A 20,173-nucleotide genomic window follows, 5' to 3' on the forward strand; every position below is an offset into this window, starting at 1 on the left:
GGTGTGCACTCTGTGATTTCTCCAGATCGTACAAGTCTTAAACTTGAAGTAGGTAACAGAGTCCCTGGAGGAGATTTCTGCAACTCCAGAGTTGCCTTTGGAAGAGTATGAGATCACAGAAGATTTTGTCTCTATAATATTAGTCATTTATTTGTATCCCACTTGGTTCCAAAAAAGGATTTGTTGAGTCTTTCGTAGAGTGACGCATAAGATACACAGTAAATTAACTAGGTGAAAATAAAGAAAAACAAGGAGACACCAGTGTATGAATCTTTATATTTAATAAGGCCACAACACAAATTTGGTCCTGTAAACAAGAGACGTGTTAAATAAGTTAAAAACTGTACATGAGAAAGGAAGATGGCAACAATATTGGCAACAACATGGATGGATCTTGAGCCCATTATGCTGAGCAACATAAGTCAAAGATGAGTACTAGATGAATACCACTTATATGTGGAATCTAAAAAAGTTAAAGATGTAAAAAAAAAAAAAAAAGAAAAAAAAGTAAAATGGTGGTTACCAGGGGTGAGGGAGGTAGAGAGAAGAGTGGTGGTATTTAAGGGTACAAATTTGTAAGAAGTAATAAACCTGACCTAATGCATGGTATAATGAATATAGATAATGTTATGCTATAATTATGTAATGTGATAAATATCACTCCATGGCTGGCAGTTATGTTGCAATATATAAATGTATCAAAGTAAGCTGTACACCTTACACAATATCAAATTCATTTTTTTTTAAATCAAGGAAAAAAAGTTGAATCCTCTGTAGGTTAAAAAGTAATTACTATGAAGAACCAGTTTCTTTCATAATAAAACCAGAACATTCTCAGTTGTAAAATGATGCTTAGCAACAAGTACCAGCAATAGTGGCCACAAAATATTTAAACTTCACTATTAATAGCTCCATGCCTCACTGGGGGTTGACTGAGAGAGAAGCAAAAACCTCAGTGTGTACAGGGTTGATAATCATGTGGAAATCTAAGAAGGACCTATGTCTGGGTGCATGGCTACACATTTGCTCACAGTGAGCAAAGGAAGAAATTTTAGCCTGGAGAAAAGGCACACACAATACCAAGCTGGGATGAATGAAAGAAATGAGGGAATGACCCAGAGATGAACTGACCTACAGCAAGTTCAGAGTGAGAGTGGCTGTATTAAAATGTTGAAAGGCATCTACCAAATGCAACTAGTCCAGTAATTAGCAGGGCCAAGTATCTAGTAAGGTTACTCCCAAATCAAAGTAATATCTACCTCCTGCAATAAGCAAGTGCTGTCTCTATCTTAAGCAAAAATGGTACCAAGTCTTTAAAGGTACAGGCTTGAAAGAATGTGCCTGATAAGTGGTGCCCAGAACTCAAAACTTTAAAAAAAAAAAAAAAAAAATTGGCAAAAGATTTGAACATGACACTTCACCAAAGAAAATAAATGGATTTCAAAACAAACATGAAAAGATGTTATCATAAATCAGTAGGAAAATGTAAAAAGCAAAATGACATACCTATTAAAAATACCAAGTTCTGGTTAGGATGCCGAGAGACTGCTGGAGGAATTAACAAAATGGTAAGGTCACTTTGGAAAAGTGACAGTTTCTGACAAAATTAAATGCCCTGTGATACAGTAATCACCTTTCCTAGGAATTGATTCAAATGAAATGAAAATGTTCACACAAACCTGTATGTGAATGTAGCTGCTTTTATTCAGTCACCAAAAATAAGTCAACATAGCCTTCCAACTGGTGAATGTATAAATTGGTGCATCCATACAATGGAATACTACCTAGGAATAAAAAAGATGAAGTGCTGATTAAAAACAACATGGATGCATCCCCGAAGCATTATGCTAAGTGAAAAGCCAACCTCAAGGCATTTACATAACATTCTGGAAAAGAGGAAACCAGCGATAGCAGACACCTGAATGGCTTCCTGGGGTGTGGATGGGAATTGACTACAAAAGGGCACGAGAGCTGGTGATTATTTGTTCTGAAAAAACTCAAAACTGCACTTAAAAAGGTTTTATCTTTCTAGCTTAACCAAAAGGGTGCCAAACCTTTTAAAAGAAAAGGCTTTAAAAAGGGGACTAAGAGATATTTGTATTTTACCTCCCTAGAAATCCCAGTAGGGAACCATTGATTCTACTGGCAAGGATTATATACAAACCTAATGTAGTTTAGCCCATGACCATCAGTCTACAGTAGAGTTGCAGAAGCTAAGTAAAGATTAGAACTCCTAAAGAATAGGATGTTAACACCAGTTTGAGTTAGCGGAACTGAGCCAAACAACTAGCTGGGGTCTGGGTGTCTACCACCTCCCCTTCCAGTTTCATAGCTGATAACTGGGGTTGTTTTCACTGGAGTGGGTTTTTTTGGCAGGATAGCCAAAGAGCCGTCAATTGGGAGGCTGATTGGCCTGTCTAAATCAGCAAAGGGCTTTGGGTGGCATCACTTCCTGAGAGTGGAAGATGTGTTTGATTATTCAAAAGTGAAATCTATTTCTTAAAGAAGAGGTAAATTCATCCTCATGGAATGAAAAAAGTAGGCTTGAAAAGGGCTCCAAGGGGTGCCTGGGTGTCTCAGTTAAGTGTCCAGCTCCTGTTTTAGGCTCAAGTCATGATCTCCCAGCTGGTGAGGTTGAGCCCACATCAGGCTCTGGGCTGACAGCTCAGGGCCTGCTTGAGATTCTCTCTACCCTCCCAGACTCACATGCTGGTGTGCGCGCGTGCTCGCGTGCTCTCTCTCTCTCTCAAATTAAATGTTAAAAAAAGGTGGGGGGGGGGGGTCTCCAACAGATAGGTGGGCTGGGGTGGAGCTGTCAAAAGGAGTATGAACAGTGACCTAGGCTCCAACCAAGACACCATCTAAATACACCTGGATCAACCCTGAAAAGGTAAAAAGACTTCTGTTCTCTCTCAAGGTGATGGTCAAAAGATAAAGTAAATGAGCTTTATGTCCCCTGTCTTTCAGGTGACAAAGTCCAAAATGGGAAAGTGAAATTCATCTGTTAAATTCTAGTCTGTGCAGTCCCAATTGCCTACTACAGGTCCTAACATTCCCAGTGGGGCACAACAGAAGCCAATTCTTCAAAAAAAAAATTTTTTTTTTTAATGTTTATTTTTGAAAGAGACAGCATGAGTGAGGGAGGATCAGAGAGAAAGAAAGGGAAACACAGAATCTGAAGCAGGCTCCAGGCTCTGAGCTGTCAGCACAGAGCCCCATGCAGGGCTCGAACCCAGGAACTGTGAGATCATGACTTGAGGTGAAGTTGGATGCTTAACTGAGCCATCCAGGAGCCCCCAGCCCCAATTCTTAGAACCAGCATTCCTTTGGCCCAGAATGCTGGAATTGCTGGGGTGGCTACACCCAAAGGGTCCTCCCTAGTCCTCTCGGGAAAGAAGTAGATTCTGTTTTGTAACAGTAAGCTGGAAAAGTCTACTAATGTAAGATAGTGCCCATAACTTAGCTGGAATAATACTCCTGGATGGCCCTCATGAAGTTATCACCAACTCCTAAGGCCAAGGGAGCCCTTTCCCTGGTGTGACTTTGCTCATTTGTTCCTACTGGCATACATATGATGGCTTCCGCCCAAAATATGATAGCCATACATATTGAAGAATGGAGATTTTAGAACTGTAAGTTCCTCTCATAAGGATCTAATAATTCTTTCATTAAAACAAATGTGTTCTACAAGGTGGAACTTATGATCCTTCTGTCAGCTGAGTTATTTCAATCCAGAGTGGGGGACCCAGAAAACGAGTAGAGGGTGGGGGAAAGGGATCCCTCACCTCCTGCATTGGACTATTAGAAAGTATAAAATTAAGATTAGAAAATACAGCAACAAAGAAAAACCTAACATTTTAAAAAAACATTAAACATTTTTAAAAGAAAGTTTATAAATCAAAAGAAAGACTAGAAAGTCAGAACATCTTCACATCTCAAAATAAAAAATGAAAAAGGTTGAAGTAATTGACAAATTAATGTACACTATAAAAGACACAGACTAAGATAAAGTCTACATGCATAAGAGTGAAATGTGTAGGGGCACCTGGGTGGCTCAGTCAACGTCCAACTCTTGGTTTCAGGTCAGGTCATGATCTCATGGTTCATGGGTTCAAGCCTTGCCTTGGGCTCTGCACTTCCAGCACAGAGCCTGCTTGGGAATCTTTCCTGTCTCTCTCTCTCTGCCCCTCCCTCCACCCCCCCAAACTTTTATTTTTTTATTTTTATTTTTTAGCATTTTAAAAATGTTATTTTTGAGAGGGAGAGTGCATGCAGGGGAGGGGCAGAGAGCCACAGAATCCAAAGCAGGCTCTAGGCTCCAAGCTGTCCACACAGAGCCTGATGCAGGGCTAGAACCCACAAAGTTGAGATCCTGACCTGAGCCAAAGTCGGACGTTTTACCAACTGTGCCACCCAAGCGCCCCTCAAACTTTTTTTAAAAAGTGAAATGTGTGGAAGCACACAGGTGACAGGAGTGAAATTTCCTAAAGATCACGACCTATGTTAAAAAGATAAGTAGGGGAGGGGCGCCTAGGTGGCTCAGTCGGTTAACCGTCTGACTTTGGCTCAGGTCATGATCTCACCGTTCATGAGTTCAAGCCCCACCTTGGACTCTGTGCTGACAGCACAGAGTCTGCTTGGATTCCTTCTCTCTCTCTGCCCCTCCCCTGCTCATGCTGTTTCTCAAACAAAAACAAAAAAAAAAATTTTTTTAAATAAAAAGAGGGAAGAGGAGAGGGAGTTTACAAAGCAGAACCAAAACCCAGTAACAAACCAGAAGCAGTTGAAGGATAAAAATCTGAAAAAAAAAAAAAAAAAAAAAACCTGGAGGGGTGGGGAGGGCGATGCTTTTCTGGCTCCTCCAGGAAGAAAAGGAAAGAGAGCAGAGATCCTCTGGAAGCTTCTCATTCCACGGGGCTCGGCTCATATTCCTGATGGCATTTGAGCCCTAGGTAGAGCTGTGGCTTCCTATGCAAACATAAAGCTCGGCGGGGCCCTGCACAGATTGACACTGAGAATTCCGGCATAGATTCTCTTGTATTGGGAGAGGGTCACTTTTATCATCATACCTTGTACACAGTTCAAGAAACACAATTTGGAAGTAAAATGAAAAGCAAAACCTTACTAAAAATAAAATTTATTGCTTTTTTGTAAAAAATAAATTAACATTTATCATAGAATACCAAATTAGATTTAATCTAATGTATTAACAAAAGCATAATATACTAAACAAGGATTTCCAATGTATAACTAAATAAGTTGATTAAACACTTGGTTTAGCTAGGGGCAAACGTTAGTCACTGCCACCTAATCCCATAAATCCATGCCTCTTCACATTTAAGGGAAGTCTGTTATAGGGGTCTCCTCTGCTTTTTCCATTAGAAGTGCACTGAAAAGTGACAAACCTAGGGTAGAAGAAAAGAAACTATATAGTAAGCAGGAGCTGAAGTCAAAATTCTACTTTTATCACCTTGGGGGAAGTGGAAGGGATGTATGTTACGTTCACCAGGTCTAAATGGAAGATAGTGTGATCATAAAACAGCCCAGGGTAAGATTTCATTTGTGGAGCATGGTGAGCATGGCCATGTCCTAATTGTCCTATTTCTTTCTTGGGGTTTGGAAGTGTTTCTGGCCATGTACTCCTGTTTAGGGTTGAGAGAGATGCTAATGTTGTGCCCCTGGGCCTTCCACAGATGCCAAAGTGGCTCCTGCCCTAAGAGATTAAAAAAGACAGCTCTCCCTTCTTTAGACAGATTGGCTCAGTGTCAGGAGTAGAGGTAGGGAGGTATTGTCAACTGCAATGAGTTGAGTACACAGTTTATCCCACATTGGATGCATTAGGCTTTTTAGAACCTCAATGAGATTTTCAACAATAAGCAATCACCTTCTTGCACCTATGAGACATTTTTTTTTTTTTTTTTTTACAAGACTTGTGTTTGACTCAAAAGGTTGATAGCCACTCTATTGTTCCTGAAGACAAATGCCATTCCTTTTAAGTTATAAATCAGGATTTAGGTCCTATAGTTAAGCATGTCCTCACACCATCCCCTGTTTTTGGCCTCCATATAGACAGATGCATTGCACTGCTGCATGGAATTTTCCATCTCGACCAGCTGGCGGCATCCAATGGTTAACTTTTCCCTAGAGGATAAAGAAATGTTAAATCACTGCAAGACGGCTAGTCAGATAGATGAAAAAATCTTGACACGACAGGTTAACATGGATTTGAAATACATTCTTTGATAGTTGAAAGATTAAAATACCAAGAGAGTTATAGTTTCTTAGCACAGACAAAACAACATGAGAAGATAAGCACACAGTAGTAGCACAGATTCTCAGACAGCCAACATGGCGAGCTTGGTACAATTCCTAGAATTCAGGAGTAAGGGTTCCTATGGCAGACCTGCTGCCAACAAGCGCAGTCGGATGCCGAAAAATAGTCCTTGGAAACCAATTTGACAATAAACTTCATAAATTGAAAAAAACAACAACAAAAAAACCAACAACAACAAAAAAAACTTTACTGATTAAAAAAAAAAAAATAGTCCTTAGTATGGTCTCTGAAGGATTCTCCCAGCAGGAGATGGAGTGATGTTCCAGGGTTCTAATCCAAAGGGTAAAGCAGTGCTAGAGCCTAGATCACACATCTTTGTCTTATTTGGTTTGAGAATTAAAGAACAGGTAGCCTGGAGGATACTACGAGATGTAATGGAGCAGCAATGGGAAATTGACAGAGCTTCAACTCTCTATTTTATTTATTTTTATTATATATATTTTCAGAGCTTCAACTCTTAAAAAGAACTGCGAAACTAACAAATGGATATTAACTAATTACTCTCAAGCAGCGATGGAACACAGGGAGTAATGGCTGACTCAAAATTTTACTTCAGACTAAGCGTAGCTGGTCTGTCATTAGCTGACTTGGGCTCACAAACTGTGGGATCTGTAAGTCATCAGAGCACCAATCCATTACATCTGGTGTCTAGGGTCGTGCAAAACTATTTAAATCTACTGGGAGATGGTCTATAGAAGCTCACGAAGAATATCCGGCATCTAGCAAGCATCTGGCACATTAGGTGTTTGAGAAAGGACGGGTTTTTAAGTGTAAATTACACTGTTATTACTTCCTTGGCTTCTAAGATCATCTCCGGGCCATCTCCATGGTGTTGGGGAGGACCACTAGCCACCTCCCTGCACTGTCCCCCTGCCCCATGGATCCCTTGATGTAGGATACAAAGGAAAAAGAAGTCAGCTGGAACTCAGGGATTAGGATGAGAGGGAGTAGGGATGGCACAAGTAAACACCCCACATTCTGAGCAGCCTCACTTCCTCAAGATGTGTGGTTTCTCTGACACTGACTAAAACCTGACTTTTGGTTTTGTGTTACTCTAGTCCTGTTTCCTATATTTACAGTGCTTAAAATTAGAGTTGTGTTGCTTTCAATTCTTCACAACTACTCAGAAGATGATTTCTGGAAGAGCCTAAGAGATCCCAAAAGAGGAGAGATGTAAATGTTTTCTCATAAACTTAAAAATGAAACAAAAATGGCAGGCCCCATTCCTGCTCTTGGTGATTTATTCCACATTTGGGGGGTGGGGGGAAACACTCCTTTAATAACTAGACTTTGAATCTAGTCGTGTCTCTTGTCTTCTTTCCCCTCCTCTCACAGTTAAGAGGGGAGCTGTCTCCTCTTTTGATCTTCTTCATCTCTGTGGGTCAGCTTTCTGTGGATTATCACCTTACAGACTCTCTCTGCTGCAGTGAGCTGTCATTGCTTATCAGTAAGCAAAAGTACCACGTGTTTTTCCTATATTATGATAGGAATTCTTAAGTTCCTTTTTCCGAGGGCTTATGGAGAAGGGCAGAATAACAGATGTGGGGGCACCTTAACACCTTTCTGTGCCATTCTGCAGCATTTCTGTGAGTCATATCATGTTAGCTTTCACCAAGTTGTGACAATGCTCACAATCATGAAAGGTAGCCCATTTCATATTTGCTCTTAATTTCTAGGAAGTTCTTCCTTTACACTAGGCCTAAAAAAACCTCCATTTTCTGACCTGACTGGCCTAAGTTAAAAAAAAAAAAAAAAAAAAAAAAGTCATTATCTAATAGCACAAATATTTTATGTCCCTTGTAGTGATCCTATTTCTCTTTTGCAAACTAAACAATCCCAACTCCTAATAGGTTCTGGAACAGAGATCAAGACTGGAGGTTGCTTCTAGTTTTGTGATTCTATATTGCTCATGAGATTTTTGCAAAACTTCTATTTCTCTAAATTGTCCTATCATAGTATCCAACTTGCTTTGACCAAATCTCAGGTCAAAATAAACTGGAAATTCAATCAAATCAATTTAAAAATATTTTCAGTGGTTATTTGATTCATTTCCATGGCTAATTTGGTCAAAACTGCATGGCAGTAGCGAACTTCAGTGATCTAATTACAATATTGGATGCAATTTTTCTAAAATTCTTTCTAGGTACAAGAAGAAAGTCTACAATGGATGTTTTACAGCTCTATGAACTTTTCTATTTATTTGCTGTATGTATCTCAAATGAAAGAAAAGTGGAATACAATGTAATGCTAATATAAAAACAGTACAGGGCCCGGGTGGCTCAGTCGGTTGAGCGTGCAACTCTTGATTTCAGCTCCTGTCATGATCCCAGGATGGTGGGATCGAGTCGCATCAGGCTCTGTGCTAAGCATGGAGCCTGCTTAAGATTCTCTCTCACTATCACTATCTCTCTCTCTCTCTCTCTCTCTCTCTCTCTCTCTCTCTCTCTCTCTCCCTCCCTCCCTTCGCTCCTTTACCCCGCTCTTGTGGATGCTCTAAAAAATAATAATAATAAAAACAAATAAAAACAGTATATGATAGCTAACCTCATATTCATTGGTGAAATACTAAAAGCTTTTCCCTAAAATCGGCAATAAGACAAGGACGCCCATGTTCACCACTCCTATTCAACACTGTACTGGAAGTCCTAGGAGCACAATTAGGCACAAAAACAAATCATAAGCATACAAACTGTAAACAAAGAAGTGAAATTCTCTATTTACAGATCCTAAAGAATCCACAAAATAACTGTTAGAACTTATAAATTAATTCAGTAAAGTTGCAAAATAAAAGATCAACACACAAAAAAATCAGTTGTTATTTCTATATACTAGAAATGAACAATTAGAAGAGGAAATGAGGGTGCCTGGGTGGCACAGTTGGTTAAGCGTCAAACTCTTGATTTTGGCTCAGTTCATAATCTCACAGTCATGAGATCGAGCCCCATGTGGGGCTCTGTGCTGACAGTGTGGAATCTGCTTGGGATTCTCTCTCTCTGTCCCATTCTCCACCTCCCCTGCTTGCCTGCACTCTCTCAAAATAAAATAAACAAAATTTAAAAAGAAAAGGAAAGGAAATTAGGAAAACAATTCCATTTATAATAGCATGAAAAAGATTAAAATACTCAGAAATAAGTTTAATTGAAGAAGCACAAACTTGTAAACTCTAAAAAACACAAAACATTGCCAAAAGAAATTAAAGACCTAAATTAGTGGCATCCCATGTTTATGGATTGGAGGACAATGATAATAACTCCCGAAAGCAATCTACATGGCCAATGCAATCCCTATCAAAGTCCCAATAATATTTTTTTTTGCAAAAACTGATCCTAATATTCACACAGAATTGCAAGGGACCCCAAATAGTCAAATCCTGAAAAAGAAAAACAATGTTCAGAGGACTCACTCTTCCCAATTTTGAAAACTCAATACAAAGCAACTTTAAGAAAAATTTTCTTTTAATGTTTATTTTTGAGAGACAGAGAGAGAGAGAGACAGAGAGTGCAAGCAGGAGAGGGGTAGAGACAGAGGGAGACACAGAATCCGAAGCAGGCTCCAGGCTCTGAGCCATCCGCACAGAGCCCGACACAGGGCTCGAACTCACGAGCTGTGAGATCATGACCTGAGCTGAAGTCGGCCGTTCAACCAACTGAGCCACCCAGGCGCCCCATAAAGCAACTTTAATCAAAACAGTGGCACTGGCATAAAGACAGACATACAGACCAATGGAACAGAAATAAAGTCCAGAAATAAATCTCACCTACATGGTTGACTGATTTTCAACAAGGGTGCCAAGAACATTCAATGGGAAAAATGGTCTCTTCAACATTTGGTGCTAGCACAACTTGACATCCAGATGCAAATGAAGTCAGACCCTTACCTCACAACATATACAAAAATTAACTCAAAAATGCATCAGTGACCTAACTGTAAGAGCTAAAACTATAAAATTCTAAGAAAAACACATTGGGGTAAATCTTCATGACCTTAGCTTTGGCAATGGATTCTTAGGTATGATGCCAAAAGCCTAAGCAACACAAGAAAAAACACATAAACTGGACTTCATCAAGTTAAAAACGTGTGTGTGTCAAAGGACACTATCAAAAAAGTGAAAAGACAATGTACGGAATGGGAGAAAATAGTTGCAAATTATACATCTGATAGGGTCTAGTACTCAGAACGGGTGACATGTCAAGCTGCCAGGTGCCAAGGTGGTTAATGAAGACAATGAGCCAAACTGAAAGTAAAATCAACATTATTCACTTACTGCAACACTGCAAATCAGAGACAAAATTAAAGGTGCCAGCTCCCTAGTACTCCATTTTTTCTCGTAGAATGGCACTGGGTGAGGGTCAGATGATACGCAGGGCAGACAGGGGCTACCATCTCACTGCTGCTAAGGATCCCTAAACTAAGGCTCCTGCCTGTTCACGGACCCATGGGGCTAAGGGGCAGGGAGGGTGGAGGTCTCAGTTCATTCAGGCTGCTGTAACAAAACACCACAGACTGGGTGGTTTAGAGACAACAGAGATTTATTTCTCACAGTTCTGGTGGCTGGAAATCCAAGATCAAGGCACCAGTATGGTCACATTCTGGTGAGAGCCCTCTTTTAGAAGAGCATTAATCCTATTCATCAGGGCTCTACCCTCATGACCTAATCACCTCCCAAAGGCCCCACCTTCTAAGAAGATTACATTGGGCAATAGGATTTCAACATATGAATTTTAGGGAGTGGGAGGATATAAACATTCAAAACAAAGCAAAGGAGAAGAGTGAGGAGTAGGAAAGCATGGAGTCAGAATGGGGAAAAATACCTCAGCCAAGGCTTCCAAAAGTCGCAGCTGAAGTGCCTGAGAGGTGCCTCAGCCAATGTCCCCAATAAGGTGGCCTCCAAATGAAAACTGCCCAGGCTAGGAATGCAGACATGCGTGGAGGCTCACGGGCAGGCGGTCTGAGCATTGCCCACAGCTGCCTCTAGAAGAGTGCAGTACACTCTTCTAGAAGAGAGTATACCCAATCTGGTATGGGGAAGGCAGCTTCCCAAAGGAGCCTGCCAGACAAAGTCTTAGAACTGCCTATAGGCAGGCGTGAAAGATCACACATAGGATTCTGGCCTAGATCCAGATTCCCCATAAAGACTTCTTGTAACTCAACAACAGAAAGAAAACAACCCAATGAAAAATGGGCACAAGACCTGAGTAGACATTTCTCCAAAAAAGACAGACAGCCAATAGGCACATGGAAAGATGCTCCACATCATTAGGAATTAGGGAAATACAAATAAGAATCACAACGAGAGCATACTTCACATTCATCTGGACAGCCTTCATCAAAAAAAAAAAAAAAAAAAAAGGAAAATAAATTTTGTCAAAATTTGGAAAAACTGGAACCCTCATCTACTGCTATATTGCAGGTGGGAAGGTAAAAATAGTGTAGCTGCTATGAAAAAAAGGCAGTAGTTCCTCCAAAAGTTAAACACAGGATTCCACTCTTAGATATACACCCCCCAAAATTTGAAAGAACTAGAAGAATTCAAACGAATACTTGTACACAAATAGCAACACTATTCACCCCAGCCAAAAAGTGAAAACAACCCAAATGTCCATCAACAGTCAAGTGGATAAACAAAATGTGGTCTGTCCATACGATGGGACATCATGCAGCCATAAAAAGGAGTGAAGTACTGATTGATAAATACTACAGTGTAGATGAACCTCAAAAATACCATGCTAAGTGAAAGAAACCAGACACAAAAGGTCATATGTTGTAGGATTCTGCTTATAAGAAACATTCAGAATAGAGAAATCCATAGAGACAGAACGCAGACTAGAGATTGCCAGGGTCTGGGGGAAGGGGAGAACACACACTGACTGCTTAATGTGTACTGAATTTCCCTCTGGAATGATGGAAATGTCTTGGAACTAGAGAGGATTGCACAACACAGTGAATGCACTAACTGCCCCTGAATTGTACACTTTAAAATGGGTGTTAATTCCATTATGTGAATTTTATCTCAATTAAAAAAAGAAAAAAAACTATACATTTATTTTATAATATCTTCTGTCACAAATAATGAGTCAAATTTACTGCAAAGTATTACTGAATCAATAGACACAAAAAACAGCGTCCCTTTCTAATTAAAGCAGAAGCATCAAAGGTGTAAATTTGGTTTTGAGATTATTTTTCTCTAAGGCTTTTTTCTATCTGAGGCTTCTTGGACAGACCAGGTCATTAATTTAGTGCAGGGATTCTCAAACTTTAATGTTTCCTGGAGGGATGGGTAACACAGATTGCTGGGCTCCACCCCAGAGTTTCCGATTCAGAAGGTCCACGGTAGAGCCTTACTAGTTTGATTTCTTGCAAGTTCCCAGGTGAGGCTGACACTCAAGTTAAGAAACCATGCTTGTGTGAACCACAATTCTAATGTGATCTGGAAGATACTACCATGGAGTTGATTCCTGGCATCAGAAAGCAGTAATTCCCAAAAGCACCTGCCCCAAGGGAAAAAAACAGCTTCTGACCCAGATGCTAGGTTAGGCAGCATATTGTTTGGATATGCCAGTTACTTTATGAGGCTGATGTCGCAAACTAATTTGCATTTCATACAGACAAAATGACCACAGAGGCCTGCCTCGCAAACATGCTGGAACACACTGCCCAAGAGCTTTCAAGGCAAAGTGAACTACATGCTGTTCCTAACTTATTTCTCATACATATAAAAGATATCACCCAGGATATCTGTTTGGTCATCTATTTGATAATCTCATTAATTTACCATCCTGGATTTTCTGAGCAGGCTCCTCGTCTGCTCAGGGTAAGCAATGCTCAGACCTCACTGGCAAGCCCAAAAGCTCTGCTGAAGACTCTACAAACTTATTTATAGATAAAACACAAACATATTTATAAACTTATTTATAAACACCAAGGTTCTGTCTGCCGTGTCATGGAATTCAACTTTTGATCAAAGCTACTTTCAATCTGAAACCTTAACTCCTTGCTTTATCAGAACCTAGGAAATAGTTTTCTGTTCTTGAAAAGGAATTTAATGACTTCCCTATTGCAGTAAGTGTGGTAAGGGGTACATCAGCAGTGTCCTCCTTTGCAACTAATACTTTATAAATGAAAAAAACCAGATTAATAAATTCAGGCAATGTAAGTAATCATTTTCCTCAGCATTCCAGAAAGTGGTCAGCTATATGTAAGTCAAATCCTTCTGTTTTCACCAGGAAAACTCTGCTTCCTTTCATCTGGTGCATTTGGCTCTGTGTCTAGTACGAACCACGGAAACCGAAAGAACCTCTCTCTTTTGGCAGCTTATTTAAAAACTGTGAGCTGTGGAGCACATGTGAGGCTAGTATGAGAGCTACTGATCACTGTAGAGACAGCAATTTCAAAACAAACCACAGAGTAACAACTCTAAAAGCTACTAACCAAAAGCCTTCTAAGCAACAACCACCACTTTTCAGTGCATTCAAGAGATTGGATATATTCCATTTCTCTTCAAAATTATCCTTTTGGGTGTAAGAGGGAGCTTATTAATTAATATTGTAGTTCAAATCCCTGGCATAAGAAGACTTAGAAGAAAAAAATAGGTACAACTACTTTAACTCTGAACATTCAACTTTGACCCCAGTACAAACCCATAAAAAAGAACTCCCAACTATTCCAATGGTAAAGTGAAGTCAAAAAAATTTTAGACACCTGACTGGAACCATCCTGCAAGGAACTCTGCCTTCTAAGTTATCCACAGTGAGCTTTTCTATACCTTCAAAAATATGTCCAAGGTTGACAAACATTATATATTTTTTAAGCTTTGATTTCAATTCTAGTTAACACACTGTTATATTAGCTTCAGGTGTACAAGATAGTGATTCAACAATCCCATACATCACCTAGTGCTCATCATGACAACTGCACTCCTTAATCTCCATCATCTATTTCACTCATCCCCCACCCCTCCTTTCTGGTAACCATCAGTTTGTTCTCTATAGTTAATAGTCTGTTTCTTGCTTTGTCTCTCATTTTTTTCCCTTTGTTCATTTGTTTCTTAAATTCCACATGAGTGAAATCATATGGTATTTGTCTTTCTCTGACTGACTGATTTAGCTCAGGATTATACTCTCTAGCTCCATCCATGTCCTTACAAATGGTAACACTTCATTTTTTTTATGGCTGAATAATATTCCTTTTCATATGTGTGTGTGTGTGTGTGTGTGTGTATGTATGTGTATACACACACACACACACACACACACACACACACCAAATCTTCTTCATCTATCCATCAATCAGTGGACACTTAGGCCGTTTCCATATCTTGGCTATTGTAAAGAATGCTGCCATACACATAGGGGTGGTGCATGTATCCCTCTGAATTAGTGTTCTTATATTCTTTGGGTAAATACCCAGTAGTGCAATTACTGGATTGTACGGCAGTTCTATTTGTAACTTTTTCAGGAACTTCCATGTGGCATTCCAGAATGGCTGCACTAGTTTGCATTCCCACCAACAGTGTACAAGTGTTCCTTTCTTCCCCACATCCTTGATAATACCTGTTGTTTATTGTATTTATTTTAGCCATTCTGACAGGTGTGGGGTGATACTTCACTGTAGTTTTGATATGCATTTCCCTGAGTGATGTTGAGCATCTTTTCATGTGTCTGTTGGCCATCTGGAGGTATTCTTTGGAGAAATGTCTGTTCTTGTCTTCTGCCCATTTTTAAATTGAATTCTTTGTTTTGGGGGGTATTGAGTTTTAGAAGTTCTTTATATACTTTGGATACTAATCCTTTATCAGATACGTCGTTTGTAAGTATTTTCTCCCAAGTAAGTTGCCTTTTAGTTTTATTCATTGTTTCCTTTGCTGTCAGAAGCTTTTTATTTTGATGTAGTCCCAATAGTTTATTTTTGCTTTTGTTTTCCTTGCCTCAGGAGACCTATCTAGAAAAAAGCTGGTAAGGCCAATGTCAGAGAAATTGCTGCCTGAGCTCTCTTCTAGAATTTTAATGGTTTCCTGTCTCACATTTAGGTTTTTAATCCATTTTGAATTTATTTTTGTGTATGGTGTAAGAAAGTGGCCCAGTTTCATTTTTCTGCATGTCGCTGTCCAGTTTTCCCAACACCACTTGTTGACGAGACTTTTTCCCCATTGGATGTTCTTTCCTGCTCTGTCGAAGGCTAACTGACCACAGAGTTGTAGGGTCATTTCTGGGTTTTCTGTTCTGTTCCATTGATCTGTATGTCTATTTCTGTACCAGCACCATACCGTCTTGATCACTACAGCTTTGTAATATACCTTGAAGTCAGGAACTGTGATACCTCCAGCTCTGCTTTTATTTTTCCAAGATTGCTTTGGCTATTCAGGGTCTTTTGTGGTTCCATACAAATTTTAGAACTGTTTGTTCTAGTTCTAGGGAAAATGCCATTGGTATTTTGATAGGGATTGCATTAAATGTATAAATTGCTTTGGGTAACATAGACATTTAACAAATTTGTTCTTCCAAACCAGGAGCATGGAATGTCTTTCCATTTGTTTGTGTCATCTTCAATTCCTTTCAACACTGTTTTATAGTTTTCAGAGTAAAGGTCTTTCACCTCTTTGGTTACGTTTATTCAGAGGTATCTCATAGTTTACGATGCAACGGTAAATGGGATGGTTTTCTTAGTTTCTCTTTCTTCTTATCATTAGTGTATAGAAATGCAACAGATTTCTGTATACTGATTTTGTATCCTGTGACTTTACTGAATTCATTTACCAGTTCTAGAAGTTTGTTGGTGGAATCTTTAGGGTTTTCTATATAAAGTATCATGCCGTCTGCAAATAACTAAAGTTTGACTTCTTCCTTACTTACTGGGATGCTTTTTATTTCTTTCTGTTGCCTGATTGCTTTGGCTAGGACTTCCAGTACTATGTTTCATAAAAGTAAGAAAAGTAGACATCCCTGTTTTGTTCCTGACAAGGAATGATCATATGGTTCTTATCCTTTCTCTTACTGGTGTGATGTATCATGTTGATTGATTTGTGAATATTGAACCACCCTCCGAACCTAAGAATAAATCCTACTTGATTGTGGTGAATGATTTTTCTTAAAGTATTGAATTTTGCAGACATTATATTTTTGACACAAATGTCATGTACACAAACCTTTCTGTGGCCTATTTGTGAAGTTCTATCATAAGAGTATAACTGATTGACACTCTAAAGATTAAAGTTAGAAAAAAAATTGTTTTCACCCACCTCCAGCTACAACGGACATGCCCAATAATTTTTCTTGGAAAAATTACTTTGATGTTAACACTGTCATTGCACCTGCTCATGAAGTTTTGTAACAACACAGGTACATGTGCAAGTTAAAACTAGCAAATAAACTGGTTTAGTGATAGAAATGGCATATTACACAGCAGTGAAAGTACAGTCAGTTTTGCTACAGCACTTGTTTTGAACACACGAATTTGTTCCAACACCACTGCTATATTAAAGAATTTGAGCATGATGCAAATTTCACATTTTCTTATATCCAACAGTGATGAACAGAGAAAACTGTACTCAGCCAAACCAAGCTACTTAGGAATACACAAAACACACACCTGCACACACTTTAAACATGTACCAGTGCCTCATTCACATTTGGTGTGGCAACTTTACATTCAACTTCAGACAACCCTCCCTCCACCACACTGCATGAACCCACAAGCTGCAACCCTTCCAAGGACCACTTCACTTCCCCATGCAAACCTCAGCTTTTTTTCAAGGAAAAGTGTCAGATTTTTTTTTTTTATCACATTCATATATTTCTTAACCACGTAACAGGTGTAAAACTGATACGAGTTTGATTAGGTTCCTTTTTTTTTTCCAAATAGCTTTCTTATTAAGTTTTTGAGTGATGTGCCTCAGCCCATTTTTCCCAAGAGCCCTTTTCTTGCTTGACTTTGCACGGCACAAAGGTGATCATTTGGAATGAATATGTTATGCCATAACAGAACTATTAGCAAGCCAACTACTGCTCCATGCCTCAACATGGATAATTTTCAAAAGTCAAAAAATAATAGCAGGGGACGGGAGGCGGGGAGTATGAGACAGAGGGCAACACTAATGGCATTAAGTGAGTTTTTGCTCCTCATGAATTTGTTTGCCGGGGCTCAGGATTGGAGGGCTTCACATATACACCTTGAATATTAAAGAATCAGATTTTCTACTCCTTCCCCTTTATTACACATGAATGCAATAAACAAAATTATTTTTTAAAAGAACATATATGATACTATTACGTACATAAACAGATGAAATTGATCAACATATATTTACTGATACATATACCCATAAAGATGAGAATTATAAACACAAATCTCTGAGGAGAGGATAAAAGGGAGGATATACACAGAGATGGGTAAAGGTCTGTTTTGTCAACTGAAGGGTAGGCGTGAGTAGTTTTTATACTAGTTATTCTTTGAAACATGGTGTGGGGAAAATAAGGGGCTGTGAGGTCAAAGGGGTCAAAGCTATTTTCATAATAAGACAAAGACATGATTTGCCTTTTGCATTCTCATTCTTGCAAGAATGTGCAACAGTTTTCCAGTGGTACATGACATTATCATCAAAGCAAACTCCATTCAAAAGCAACTACGAGAACCCATCTGTCTTCAATTAAACCAGATGTTAAGAGACTTGCAAAGTGTAGAACCTCACTCTTTTTGTTTGGGAAAAATTATTTTCATAATTATATGCTCCTATCTTAACATGTAATTAATTAGTTATTATTTTGAAATGAATGTTTAAAAAATTTTCAATTCTAATTTATAATACAGCAAATAGAGATGACCTACATCAACGAGACAAAATTTTGTAAAATATAAAGGAGTCCTCAGGCCAAAAAATTTGAGAGCCACATTAAACCTTATACCTGCTTTTATATATGCGTGCACACACACGCACAGAGCTCTTTTGTATGTATGAACTATTTCATATTAATAAAGTAAAATAAAATCAGAGTGTAGTAAAGACATAAAGAGAATCCTCTGCCAACACATCAAGTGGAGCCATGTACGGTAAAAGCTGATGACAACCGTGTATCTAAATACAGATGGGACTTACCGATACTCAGTCTGTGAGACACAATCATAAAGTTCCTGGGCAGTGAATTGGACATTTTTATTTACCTGAAAAGAACCAAGATGTAGTTACTTAAAATGCATATGAAGTCAAATGAGCAGAAAGAGCACAATTAGAGTGACCCATATTCTGAGAGAGAATGTCAAGTTTCCAGCGTTCGCATAAAAACAGCAGGAACAATCAGAAGTTTGGTGATCACAATGCTAGGCTAACACCGAACTATGTGTAAAAATACTAGTCCTGTAGTTACAACTTAATCTGTTCAAAGAACCAGAAGTGATCTATGGTTCTGGGGTTAGTGGAATTGAGTATTAGAATTAAGTATCATTTTGTAGATCAAGTGGAAAGAAAAAAATGTGTTCTCCATCAAACACTAAATTCTACTACTACTGGCTCTTATCGATAGATTCAGGCTTCAGGGTGCCTGGGTGGCTCAGTTGGTTAAGCACCGGACTTCAGCTCAGGTCATGATTTCGCAGTTCACAGGTTCAAGCCCAGCATCAGGCTCTGTGCTGACAGCTCAGAGCCTGGAGCCTGCTTCAGATTCTGTTTCTCTCTCTCTCTCTCTCTCTCTCTCTCTCTCTCTCTCTCTCTCTCTCTCTCTCTCTCCCCTTCCCCCACTCTCACTCTGTCTCTCTCTATATATATCAAGAGTAAATAAACATCTTAAAAAAAAATAGATTCAGCCTTCAACTAGCCTAGCATTTTAGAAGGTTTTTTTTTTTTTAATTTTTTTTTTTTAACGTTTATTTATTTTTGAGACAGAGAGAGACAGAGCATGAACGGGGGAGGGGCAGAGAGAGAGGGAGACACAGAATCGGAAGCATGCTCCAGGCTCTGAGCCATCAGCCCAGAGCCTGACGCGGGGCTCGAACTCACGGACCGTGAGATCGTGACCTGAGCTGAAGTCGGACGCTCAACTGACCGAGCCACCCAGGCGCCCCTAGAAGATTTCTAATGCACACATTCAATATTTCGTTTCTAAAAAAAAAAGCACAAGTTTTTAAAGAAGTTAAAATAATTCTATTTAAAGGACTGAAGCATATCTGGGGTCACATAAGTAGACTATTTTAAAGATTTTATTTACTTTTTTTAAGGTTTTTTTTTTATTTTTGAGAGAGACAGACAGCATAAGCGGGAGAAGTGCAGGGCGGTGGGGGGACAGAGGATCTGAAGCGGGCTCCATACTGTTTCCATGCTATCGGCAGAGAGCCCCATGCAGGGCTCAAACTCATGAGCCAGGAGATCACAACCTGAGCCGAAGTCAGATGCTAACTGACTGAGCCACCCAGGCACCACTATTTATTTACTTTTCAAGTTATCTCTACACCTAACGTGGGGCTCGAACCTACAACCCCAAGATCAAGAGTCTCATGCTCTACTGACTGAGCCAGCCAGTTGCCCCAGGTAGACATTTTTATTTTAATTTTTTTATTTTTTTTATTTTTTTTAATTTTTTTTTTCAACGTTTTTTATTTATTTTTGGGACAGAGAAAGACAGAGCATGAACGGGGGAGGGGCAGAGAGAGAGGGAGACACAGAATCGGAAACAGGCTCCAGGCTCCGAGCCATCAGCCCAGAGCCTGACGCGGGGCTTGAACTCACGGACCGCGAGATCGTGACCTGGCTGAAGTCGGACGCTTAACCGACTGCGCCACCCAGGCGCCCCTTTATTTTAATTTTTTTAACGTTTATTTATTTTTGAGACAGAGAGAGAGTGAGACACAGAAGCC

The 20,173-nt window shown here is 39.4% G+C and overlaps 1 protein-coding gene across 6 annotated transcripts in view; it reads right to left on the reverse strand.

Moving 5' to 3' along the window:
- Positions 1-294: 294 nt before the first annotated feature.
- The window catches only part of SWT1 (SWT1 RNA endoribonuclease homolog), a 106,343-nt gene continuing 86,464 nt past the window's right edge, over positions 295-20,173 (reverse strand). Inside the window, exons 18-21 of one of the 6 annotated variants that reach the window (XM_042925306.1) lie at positions 18,423-18,487; positions 6,041-6,141; positions 1,680-1,784; positions 295-1,548 (exon numbers count right to left, since the gene is read on the reverse strand). In XM_042925306.1, the coding sequence (XP_042781240.1) occupies positions 1,702-1,784; positions 6,041-6,141; positions 18,423-18,487 (249 nt within the window). In that variant the 3' untranslated portion in view covers positions 295-1,548; positions 1,680-1,701. Of the gene's footprint in view, positions 1,785-5,121; positions 6,142-18,422; positions 18,488-20,173 lie in introns of those variants that run through there. The other 5 variants (XM_042925307.1, XM_042925309.1, XM_042925310.1 and 2 more) reach the window with 5 other exon arrangements.

This window comes from Panthera leo, chromosome F3, assembly GCF_018350215.1.
Source record: "Panthera leo isolate Ple1 chromosome F3, P.leo_Ple1_pat1.1, whole genome shotgun sequence".
NCBI classification, from domain to species: Eukaryota; Metazoa; Chordata; class Mammalia; order Carnivora; family Felidae; genus Panthera; species Panthera leo.